Genomic DNA, 12,970 nt, shown 5'->3' on the forward strand with positions numbered 1-12,970 from the left:
CACTGAGGAAGGGGGTAGTACCTTGTTGAGCAGATTGGGACACTGAGGAAGGGGGTAGTACCTTGTTGAGCAGACTGGGACACTGAGGAAGTGGGTAGTACCTTGTTGAGCAGATTGGGACACTGAGGAAGTGGGTAGTACCTTGTTGAGCAGACTGGGACACTGAGGAAGTGGGTAGTACCTTGTTGAGCAGATTGGGACACTGAGGAAGGGGGTAGTACCTTGTTGAGCAGATTGGGACACTGAGGAAGGGGGTAGTACCTTGTTGAGCAGACTGGGACACTGAGGAAGGGGTTAGTACCTTGTTGAGCAGACGGAAGGTTTTGGTTTGGAGCAGTAGTCCTGGTGGCTTGAACTGAATTTCCACGTTTCACACCTTCAGAGACAAAAAGACAGATGAACAAGAAACATATTCAGTGATATAAAAACACAGGAGCGACGCAGGAGACGCCGTCTCTCACTGATTAGATGAGTGACCCGCGGACTCGATACTGAATATTTGTCTCTCACATTTCCTACTTTTCTATTCCTATATTTCTCTCAAACACACGCGCGTCCCCAGCCAGCCTCGCCAAACGTAGCAACACTGAAGTATTTATATGAAAGTTGTTTGACGGAATAGTCTTTCAACCTCATGTTATCTGTACGTCGTGCATATTAGCTCAGCTCGCACAATAATGTTTTTTCTTTCCTTTTGGGTCAGCTGGTTCTTGCAGCCAATAGGGAGCGACGCTATGAACGCATGGCTGTGAGACGTCTTATGTATGGGTCGCCGGTTAGTGACATCACTCCTGCGCAGAATGTATGTATGTATGAAAAGGCTGTTTTCACCTGTATACCTCAGACCTTGATAAAGCACAACGGCGAGAAATGCATAGGTGAAATTTCACCTGTAGCCATCCATGTGAGTAAATAAATAAGTGTACTTTTTATGGTAGTTACCCTTGATCATGAAATGTTTTCTGTTGCTCTGGTTGTGCTCCATTTTTCACTCAAATGCCACACAATAAAGTAATAAAACGTGACAACTACAGCAAAGAAAGAACCAGGAGTCCAGTTATACAGCAAAGATAGAACCAGGAGTCCAATTATACAGCAAAGAAAGAACCAGGAGTCCAATTATACAGCAAAAAAAGAACCAGGAGTCCAACTGTACATTATGTCTACCACTGTTCCCCAAACCTGCTTCATTGGATTATATATGTGTGTGTGTGTGTGTGTGTGTGTGTGTGTGTGTGTGTGTGTGTGTATATACACACAAACACACACCAGCCATTTACAGTATGTAGCACTTTACAAAGATATTATACAACACATATTACAAATACATATGTATAGAACAATATTACAAATAGATGCAAGATACATAAAATTAAACATTGGGAGATTATTCCCTGCCCCAAAGGGCTTACATCGAAGTAGTGTGTTGGGAGACCCTCAGAGACAGGAGTGCATGGAGTACACATTTTATAGGGCAAGGTTAAAGGGTTAGGCTACGGCCCCAGTCACTGCGCACACGCTTCAGAGCACCTGGCGGCGCGTGCTCCAGTTTAAGCCGCAATCTGCGGTCCTAGGGTCGTGATGGGACACGCGTCCAGAGAAGAGCAGGTGGAGCAATGACAAGATTTTTGGCGGAGGCGTGGTGACGTCACGCGGCTGGTTCGCCCTCATTGGCTGTACCGCCGTCGTGACATAGCTAGCGCTGGCCCGCTGCGCCAAAAGACAAATTTCTTGTCTTTTGGCAAAGGTGGTCGCGCATCGCGCTTTCTGCAGGCGCGCGCAGGCAATGGGGACGAGGCCTAAAGGGCATGCAGCGAGATAAGAAGTAATGATACTATGCTAGATTGCAAATAATCCCCTCATTGTCACGTCAAACAGTGGTTAAGCTGCAGACAAGGATTCTGGGTAATCATGAGCACATCAAGGTAAAAGTGACACCCAACCGGGTGCTAGAACCTGCACGCAGGCAGTGCTACAACCTGCACGCAGGCAGTGCTAGAACCTGCATGCAGGCAGTGCTACAACCTGCACGCAGGCAGTGCTACAACCTGCACGCAGGCAGAGCTAGAACCTTCTCTGCAATTTGTAACATTTGGTTCAATCATTTAGGAAAATGTTAATGGCTTAAAAAGTAAAAGCAGCACCTATGCAAATGTAAGGGTATACACTACAAGCTGAAATGTAAACCGTTCCTAAAAATGCACAATGGTGGAAACTTCAAAGGTACCCGGAAAATATTCGGTATTACTGCAAATAAAAATCTCCCCTGTGATCACATTGATGCGTCTCAGGTCTGCGCGAGAGTTTTACCAGGACGAAGGTGGGCGGGATAGCAAAGTCAGGAGAGGGGGCGTGGCCAGCTGTTGACTGGCGTGGAGGCGAGTTGTATAAACTCTGGGTCTTACCACGGGATTAACCCCTCTAAACGTACCGAGAATTGCCCCCAAACACAACACCAGGTGGCTCCTACAGAAGCAACGTCAGGGATGTCCGAGGAAAATATACATACCTGGACCCCCAAGCGCCATTAGTAGCCGGAGCTGAAAAATACAAAATGGTGCCGACCTGCGGTGCAACCTCCCGTAAAAACTCCAAAAGGGGCTGCAGCTGTGTGCTAGCTGGTCCTCGGACCTGCTCTCAGCACTGAGGAGCTGTGGGCAGCCGTGGAAGTGGGTCGGGTACCGCCAGTGGGGCCTGCGACCTTCCTGCAGGGATAGGAAGCTGAAAGAGGCTAAATCCAAGATGGCCACAGAGATCGCGCAACAACGGTAGATCGCGGGGTGGCGGCCCATGCATGAGACACCTTGTGGTGCTCAGTGACCCCCCCCCCCCCTGTGACAGACCCCTTGTGGGGCGGCAAAAGGGAGCAGGAGCAGGCAGTATTAGGAGAGGAGTGGAGCCTGCGGGATTTTGGTGGTACAAGGAGAGGAGGGGGGAAGAACCAAGGACGGGGGTTTAGGGTGAAAGTGTGTGAAGGAGCAGAGTAGCCCTCACACCTAACATCTCCCCCCACAAGAAGATTACAAACTGGAGCAAATAAAATCTAAGAATTAGACCCCTCACATAAAAAAGCAAAGATCAGCCAACAATAACAAGCAGGAGGGTGCAAGAAGGCGCAACACGACGCACGGAGGATGGCCGCGATGTAGTGGCGCACCGCTGACAACCGCGCAACCCACAACCTGGGAACACCGCACCGTAGAAATAACTCTGACGGTGAATAAAATAGGTCTAGCAGCTGTCCTAGCCTCCGCTTGAGCCAAGGCGGCAAAAGCACGCGGAGGGACCACACAGGAAGCCTCCAGCTTCAAGAAGCCGACATCGGTTACCGCAGCTGTGACACAAGATGGCAGCTCCCCACGGGGTCAGCGGGCCCGGGAGGCAGACGGAGAGGGAGGACCCCACATACCTTGGACAAGGCAAGATACGCTTAGCCTGACGCAAGACCTTAAATCTGCAGGTCAGTCAATATCCTGCATGTGTGTTTTTTTTAATAAATCAGTTCTGTAGTAAGAAAAAATACTTTTAGCATTTTCTGTTTAAAAAACAACAACTTTGAAAGACCAATTTTCTCGTATTCTATTTTACAGCCATTTGCTAAGGCGCTGCCCCTTCATGCCCTGGCACACCCCTTTGTCAGCCCTGCCCTCCCTCTAGCACATGTCAGTGCAGGATTGCTCATGAATATTCATGAGCTTCCCCTGACAGACAAGCAGAATATAAACAGATCCCTTCACTAATTATGTCACCAAATTTCGACCTATCAATACATGGAGAGCGAATTGACCGGCAGCTATACAGTTCTTTCGGTAATTAGAGATTGCAAACATAAAACTATTGAAGTAAAAAAATAAATTAAAAAAAAGACTGAACTGCAGCTTTAAAGCAGAATTAAAGGAGACTTTTCATACTGAATTGGACAGATATATGGATACATTTAAAAACAGAACTGACTGAACTATGGGAAAGGACTGGTGCTGTGGAACGCAGCCTGGAGAAAGTGCCCCAATTTCAGACAGGGGCTGATCTGGAAATACTCTATTTACGTAGACAAGTAAATATCCTGCTCGAAAAAGCTGAAAATAGTGAAAATAGATCTCTCCAATAATCTACGCATTAAAAATATTCCGGAAGAAATACACAGCCAAACTGGACTCATATCTAATCAGTTTATTGGACAATTTTTTTTTTTTATATAGGAAGGGACTTCGATATTCATCGACTTTAACACGGACAGCAAAAACCGGAGACTTCCATGCTATTGTTTCCTTTTACCTTCATAGCCAGCACACGCGATGCCACCTGGGACGAACTCAGGCGGCGCAGGAAATAATCAAGCACCTCGCAGGTTGTTTGCTCGTCAGCTTTTGGGCCCAGCAGCAAATCTTGCAGCCGCCGGAGAAGCTGCCTCTGTTTCTGCTGGCGCTGAAGCAAAGAATACAACAATTTGCCTTATTCTAAATAACGTAAATTAGCTCATCTTTAATTAATCAATGAGCTGCACCACTGATCTGGAAATACTCTATTTACGTAGACAAGTAAATATCCTGCTCGAAAAAGCTGAAAATAGTGAAAATAGATCTCTCCAATAATCTACGCATTAAAAATATTCCGGAAGAAATACACAGCCAAACTGGACTCATATCTAATCAGTTTATTTAAAATGTTTCTACCAGAGCTGGTCGACGACCAGTTGGTCAAGTACAGGGCACATAGGGCGTTAAAATCATGGTACGCTGACCCATCCAAACCAAGAGATGTAGTGGTCAGGCTTCATTATTACAAATCTAAAGAGGTCAATTTGAAGGCTGCACCGGTAACAATGAAAGAAGATATATCTTACAGACCTTCTCAGACCCAGCGCCCGCTACCCTACAGAAAAGATGGAATCTGGCTGACGCTACCTCCATTTTGAAAAAGCATCAAATAAGGTATAGATGGGGATTCCCCTGCCGGGTGATCGTCACGAAAAATGGTCAAACTAAATCCGCCGCAACGAGCGAAGAGGGCAAAGCTCCGCTACAGCATCGGAGTCTGCTGAGCCTGGAATAGAGTGGGCAGCCCCCGCCAAAACCCCGGCACGTGTTGGCCCCTCCTGGTGGACTGGTCCACGGTTGCCAGAGACAAGCGGATGCACAATCAAACAAGGTCGACCCCTCCTTAACGGAATGAGGTTCCCTGAGACGGTTTATGTTTATGAACAACTTACAATATCCCCACTGGTAAAAAAAAGCAGAGAGTGACTTCGGCGCACTCCGACCCTACTCCGGACTCGGCCGCTCCTCGTTGTGCACGCTCACGTGCACGGCTTCCCTGGTCTGCGTCTCTCACTCGCAGCGTTCTCGGGTCGCCTAGCATCAACTGGTCGAGTTCCTTGTAGGTTGTTATGGTGGCCAAGGGCTTGTTGGACTTCTGACGCTGACGTAACACACTGTATATTGGACTTGCAGTGACCGCGCACTGACGTAACACACTCTATATTGGACTTGCAGTGACCGCGCACTGACGTAACACACTGTATATTGGACTTGCAGTGACCGCGCACTGACGTAACACACTGTATATTGGACTTGCAGTGACCGCGCACTGACGTAACACACTGTATATTGGACTTGCAGTGACCGCGCACTGACGTAACACACTGTATATTGGACTTGCAGTGACCGCGCACTGACGTAATACACTGTATATTGGACTTGCAGTGACCGCGCACTGACGTAACACACTGTATATTGGACTTGCAGTGACCGCGCACTGACGTAACACACTGTATATTGGACTTGCAGTGACCGCGCACTGACGTAACACACTGTATATTGGACTTGCAGTGACCGCGCACTGATGTAACACACTGTATATTGGACTTGCAGTGACCGCGCACTGACGTAACACACTGTATATTGGACTTGCAGTGACCGCGCACTGACGTAACACACTGTATATTGGACTTGCAGTGACCGCGCACTGACGTAACACACTCTATATTGGACTTGCAGTGACCGCGCACTGACGTAACACACTGTATATTGGACTTGCAGTGACCGCGCACTGACGTAACACACTGTATATTGGACTTGCAGAGTGACCGCGCACTGACGTAACACACTGTATATTGGACTTGCAGAGTGACCGCGCACTGACGTAACACACTGTATATTGGACTTGCAGTGACCGCGCACTGACGTAACACACTGTATATTGGACTTGCAGAGTGACCGCGCACTGACGTAACACACTGTATATTAGACTTGCAGAGTGACCGCGCACTGACGTAACACACTGTATATTATACTTGCAGAGTGACCGCGCACTGACGTAATACACTGTATATTGGACTTGCAGAGTGACCGCGCACTGACGTAATACACTGTATATTGGACTTGCAGTGACCGCGCACTGACGTAACACACTGTATATTGGACTTGCAGAGTGACCGCGCACTGACGTAACACACTGTATATTGGACTTGCAGTGACCGCGCACTGACGTAACACACTGTATATTGGACTTGCAGTGACCGCACACTGACGTAACACACTGTATATTGGACTTGCAGTGACCGCGCACTGACGTAACACACTGTATATTGGACTTGCAGTGACCGCGCACTGACGTAACACACTGTATATTGGACTTGCAGTGACCGCACACTGACGTAACACACTGTATATTGGACTTGCAGTGACCGCGCACTGACGTAACACACTGTATATTGGACTTGTAGTGACCGCGCACAGACGTAACACACTGTATATTGGACTTGCAGAGTGACCGCGCACTGATGTAACACACTGTATATTGGACTTGCAGTGACCGCGCACTGACGTAACACACTGTATATTGGACATGCAGTGACCGCGCACTGACGTAACACACTGTATATTGGACTTGCAGTGACCGCGCACTGACGTAACACACTGTATATTGGACTTGCAGTGACCGCGCACTGACGTAACACACTGTATATTGGACATGCAGTGACCGCGCACTGACGTAACACACTGTATATTGGACTTGCAGTGACCGCGCACTGACGTAACACACTGTATATTGGACTTGCAGTGACTGCGCACTGACGTAATACACTGTATATTGGACTTGCAGTGACCGCGCACTGACGTAACACACTGTATATTGGACTTGTAGAGTGACCGTGCACTGACGTAACACACTGTATATTGGACATGCAGTGACCGCGCACTGACGTAACACACTCTATATTGGACTTGCAGTGACCGCGCACTGACGTAATACACTCTATATTGGACTTGCAGTGACCGCGCACTGACGTAACACACTGTATATTGGACTTGCAGTGACCGCGCACTGACGTAATACACTGTATATTGGACTTGCAGTGACCGCGCACTGACGTAACACACTGTATATTGGACTTGCAGTGACCGCGCACTGACGTAACACACTGTATATTGGACTTGTAGTGACCGCGCACTGACGTAACACACTGTATATTGGACTTGTAGAGTGACCGCGCACTGACGTAACACACTGTATATTGGACTTGTAGAGTGACCGCGCACTGACGTAACACACTGTATATTGGACTTGCAGAGTGACCGCGCACTGACGTAACACACTGTATATTGGACTTGCAGTGACCGCGCTCTGACGTAACACACTGTATATTGGACTTGCAGTGACCGCGCACTGACGTAACACACTGTATATTGGACTTGCAGTGACCGCGCACTGACGTAACACACTGTATATTGGACTTGCAGTGACCGCGCACTGACGTAATACACTGTATATTGGACTTGTAGAGTGACCGCGCACTGACGTAACACACTGTATATTGGACTTGCAGAGTGACCGCGCACTGACGTAACACACTGTATATTGGACTTGCAGTGACCGCGCTCTGACGTAACACACTGTATATTGGACTTGCAGTGACCGCGCACTGACGTAATACACTGTATATTGGACTTGCAGTGACCGCGCACTGACGTAACACACTGTATATTGGACTTGCAGAGTGACCGCGCACTGACGTAACACACTGTATATTGGACTTGCAGAGTGACCGCGCACTGACGTAACACACTGTATATTGGACTTGCAGTGACCGCGCACTGACGTAACACACTGTATATTGGACATGCAGAGTGACCGCGCACTGACGTAACACACTGTATATTGGACTTGCAGTGACCGCGCACTGACGTAACACACTGTATATTGGACTTGCAGAGTGACCGCGCACTGACGTAACACACTGTATATTGGACTTGCAGTGACCGCGCACTGACGTAACACACTGTATATTGGACATGCAGAGTGACCGCGCACTGACGTAACACACTGTATATTGGACTTGCAGTGACCGCGCACTGACGTAACACACTGTATATTGGACATGCAGAGTGACCGCGCACTGACGTAACACACTGTATATTGGACTTGCAGTGACCGCGCACTGACGTAACACACTGTATATTGGACTTGCAGTGACCGCGCACTGACGTAACACACTGTATATTGGACATGCAGAGTGACCGCGCACTGACGTAACACACTGTATATTGGACTTGCAGTGACCGCGCACTGACGTAACACACTGTATATTGGACTTGCAGTGACCGCGCACTGACGTAACACACTGTATATTGGACATGCAGTGACCGCGCACTGACGTAACACACTGTATATTGGACTTGCAGTGACCGCGCACTGACGTAACACACTGTATATTGGACTTGCAGAGTGACCGCGCACTGACGTAACACACTGTATATTGGACATGCAGTGACCGCGCACTGACGTAACACACTGTATATTGGACTTGCAGAGTGACCGCGCACTGACGTAACACACTGTATATTGGACTTGCAGTGACCGCGCACTGACGTAACACACTGTATATTGGACATGCAGTGACTGCGCACTGACGTAACACACTGTATATTGGACATGCAGAGTGACCGCGCACTGACGTAACACACTGTATATTGGACATGCAGTGACTGCGCACTGACGTAACACACTGTATATTGGACATGCAGTGACCGCGCACTGACGTAACACACTGTATATTGGACATGCAGACTGACCGCGCACTGACGTAACACACTGTATATTGGACTTGCAGTTACCGCGCACTGACGTAACACACTGTCCTGTTTAGACCTTTTCACTGCAGGAACCACCAGGCCCACGGGCATTAGTGGTCATGTGATCACATGGCGGCCCACTGGCTAATGTAAACAATAGTGGCGGGGGCTGCATTTCTACCTTGACCGGACAGCTCTGTCTGACCGTTCATCCCCCTACAAAACCAGCATTGTTGCCATGATGTACATGGTACTGCAAAGGTTAATGTTTGATTCCAAGTTCATTTGCAGCACCTCTGTTGCGTGAATCCCGCGCAGTAAGTCTTACGCGCTACGTAATATAGAAGGATCCGGCGTGATTGTGAGCTGCGTGGTGATGCATTGTACCCACGCTGCCATTAAATCCTATGGAATCCGTGATATTTTAATTTAACCCTTTGGGGGCCCCATGACGTAGTAACGTCATAATATGCGGTTTGCTGTTTGCTTGGGGAGATGGCGTTCCGCGCCCTTGCGGAGCACAGAGTGCGATCAGGCCGGCTGAGTAACGGAAGAGGATGACGTCTCCTCTTCTGTTTCGTTATCAGTGACGCTGCAATCATGTGATCGCTAGGGGGTGGCCCCTCCAGCACCTAAAGGGTTAAACGAGATTATATTGCTATGATAACTGAGCAAAAATCCCGGCGGGTGACATGAGGCATAAATGTTCATGATCTAATGATGCAAAATGAAAACAATTGTCAGACGCACCGTTACCTTCGTTCATTTGATCATCAACTAACCATTCTTGCCGGAAAAGTAAATGCAATGAAAATAATAAACATCACTTGTATTGTCTCATAAGATCATGGAGTAATTCTCATACTCAAGTCTAGTGATTGCTTCTTCGTACAGTGTATAGTGATTGCTTGGTTGTAATAATGGTTTTGCTAAACGGCTGGCAGAGTGCAGCAGTAATAAAATGCAATAGCAGCAATGCTATTAAAATAAACATGTAGGCATCACTTTGTCTTACCTGGGCAATCAAACTTTGTGCTTTTTCCACTCCATTTCACCCAACTACTCTCCCAAAAGGGTTCTGGCAAGTTAAGCTAGCACAATTTAACAGGTCCACAAGGATTTGCACACGTCTCACTAGCCTCCCTTTGCCAAATGTGTCTGCAATTCATCCACTGACCTCGCAAAAAGCTCCCTGACCTCAAGCACAGGATTCTCATAGCGAAGCCTTCTGAGCAGGTAGCCATACACACAGCTTGCAATAATTACATATTCACCAGCAACTCGGCGTCTTCACTTATTGCAGTGCAGTAATACTTCACCGTGATTCAATAAGGCATCATTTCTATGGCCCTTGTACCGTGTGCGTGTGCGTGTGCGTGTGCGTGCGCGTGATGGCCAAAACCGGATGTGTGATCTCAGAACCTACATTAAAAAAAAACAACACTTATTTTTAAAACATGTTGTCATGGTTTATTATGCTATTTTTGAATTTTACTACTTATTTTGAGGTTTTTTTCCATAATCTGGTAAAAATCCCAAACCAAATCCAAACAAATTGAGTTTTGGCAAAACCAGAACCATAAAAAAAAAAAAAAAAAAACATTTGAGAGAGAATTTTTTTTTTTAAATCACGCCCAAACCCAAAACCCAAAACATTTTTACAACTCAAACCACTTCCAAAACACATTATTTTTAGAACCAAAGCGCGAGTGAAAGGGCCCTCCCTCTTACCAAGCGCTATCTGCAATGTCTGACAATAACGGCTCCCTTATTACAAGCCTCTCTCGCACACAAGAGTTTAGACAAGCCATATTACTAAAAGGACACCAAAGGAACGTGCCAAGTATTTCAGGAAACTTTATCTACCCCATACTCTGCCTTTTATCTCAAAGTTTCCATCTTGAAGAGCATTTACTGGACTTAATATTTTTGGTGGAATACTGGGATTAATATACAGTACTGCTCTTGATTACAAAAAGCCATTTTCATCTCTTCAACACATACATTTATCATTATAAAGAGATGTAACATTCCTAACATTAAACAAAGTTGCAGAATTTCTAAAAAAATTGCATTCAGACAAGAAACCGGAGGGTGAAGAAATACGGCAGCTTTCCAATCAACACTGGCTTATTGTCCATTCATTCCACGGTTCTGAATGTTGGATACACAGTATCCAGCTGCTCATGCAGAAGAATGATTATTAATGGCGGCCCTATGGAGAACCATTCCTCTCACAGCCAGCATACGTATGTGGAACTGAAGAAAGGAAAATCTTGGATATGGACCAGTGTGTTTATGTTACAAAACATATCTACCAACTCAGCTCACCGCTTTAAGTGGTGGCTGTACCTTTACCAATTAACTGTGGTATGTGGGAGAGTGAACCCCGCAATGTCCGGTGCTCTAAAAACCACTGGTTAAACATGTGGTTTTTAGAGCACCGGACATTGCGGGGTTCACTCTCCCACATACCACAATTGACTCTATTTAGTCCTGGTAGCTCAAACCCACATGGATACATATTGAAAAGATTTTATTTGCTATTCCCCTCCTGGAGGAACTGGTGTTTCTATATGCAGTGTTCGACAAACCTATACATTTGCTCGCCCCGGGCGAGTGGATTTAACCCCCGGGCGAGTAAATATTGGCCCAAGCAGCACACGTTTGGTACTAGGTGGCGAGTAGATTTTTTTGTGTGGCGAGTAGATTTTTTGGTGATTTGTCAACCACTGTCTATATGCATACTTTTTCAGGACTTATGCACATTCTGACTCATATCTCATAGGAACTCAGCCAATACACTTATTGCTTCATTATATTGCTTTGGATTATTATCTTTCTATTTTTTATTATGGAAGAATCCAGTGGAGAAGACAATGTTTTATCAGAGAATGAATACAGTAACCTATGTTCATACTTGTAGAGATGATACTAAAAGATTGAGAAAAGCAACCCATTTATTTGATGGTGGTCCAGAGGTTATTTGTGATGAACTTTCTGATTTGACCCACCATTTTGTCAAGCTTGAAAAACTCTTAGTTGAAAATATTAGACTCTGGTGGGATATAACTTCGCTTGAGAATTATATTAGATGTAATCGCATCCCTAGGGGACTACGCATTAAGAAAGTACCATCTTTTGGTTTCATGAGCAAACAATTTGAATTAGATTGGGTGGAGGCCCTTGATTCTTGTTCTAAAAAGTTGATGGAGCTCATCATCCAGCAAAAAAAACAAAAGAAAAATCTATTCTAATGGCAGATATAAATATCCTTCAGATTAAATTGCAACCATTCAGCAAAAGGGAGCAATTTATTAAGAACGATAAAACATTATCATCTAATATCGAAATATCTGAAAACATTATTAGTGAAAAGAAACAACAAAAATTTGAAAGAGATCGTGTTGATTACACTAAAAATCAAGTTTATTCCTGGCAAAAACCAGAAGTAGTCCGGGATTTCATGGGCTCCAGTACCCCTAAGGGTAAGAAACAAAATCCTAAGAGATGGACTGCTAATCCTCCTAATAAGTCTATTCTCAAAAATAAACGTGTTGAAACATCTAGTTTTGAATCTGACTATTCAGACCCAGAACCTAGATTCCATTCTGTATCTTTTGACAGACCTAGAGAACAGTCTAGAGACCGTGAGGTTACCAATTATGAGAGCAATGCCATACCATCTTGTTCTTCATCCAAAGCTAGTAGGTCCTCTGGGCAACCCTCTTTGGCTTTTTTAGAGACGGGTACAAAAAGTCGGGGAGAACGCATAGATCCAAGAGGAAACGAGGGGGGAAAAGGGAGAACCAAACAAAAGAAATACGATTAGGGGTACCCGACAATGTTATCAATTTATCCGGTGTTGATTTAACCCTAGACCAACTGTCTCTCCT

General features: G+C 46.0%; 1 protein-coding gene across 3 annotated transcripts in view; it reads right to left on the reverse strand.

Moving 5' to 3' along the window:
* Window positions 1–12,970, reverse strand: part of RPH3A (rabphilin 3A) — a 154,974-nt gene that overhangs the window by 28,700 nt on the left and 113,304 nt on the right. For all 3 annotated transcript variants that reach the window (XM_075568130.1, XM_075568131.1, XM_075568132.1), the window contains one exon: window positions 302–376. In XM_075568130.1, coding sequence (XP_075424245.1) covers window positions 302–376 — 75 coding nt within the window. The remainder of the gene's footprint in view (window positions 1–301; window positions 377–12,970) is intronic.

This window comes from Ascaphus truei, chromosome 13 (assembly GCF_040206685.1).
Source record: "Ascaphus truei isolate aAscTru1 chromosome 13, aAscTru1.hap1, whole genome shotgun sequence".
Taxonomy (NCBI): Eukaryota; Metazoa; Chordata; class Amphibia; order Anura; family Ascaphidae; genus Ascaphus; species Ascaphus truei.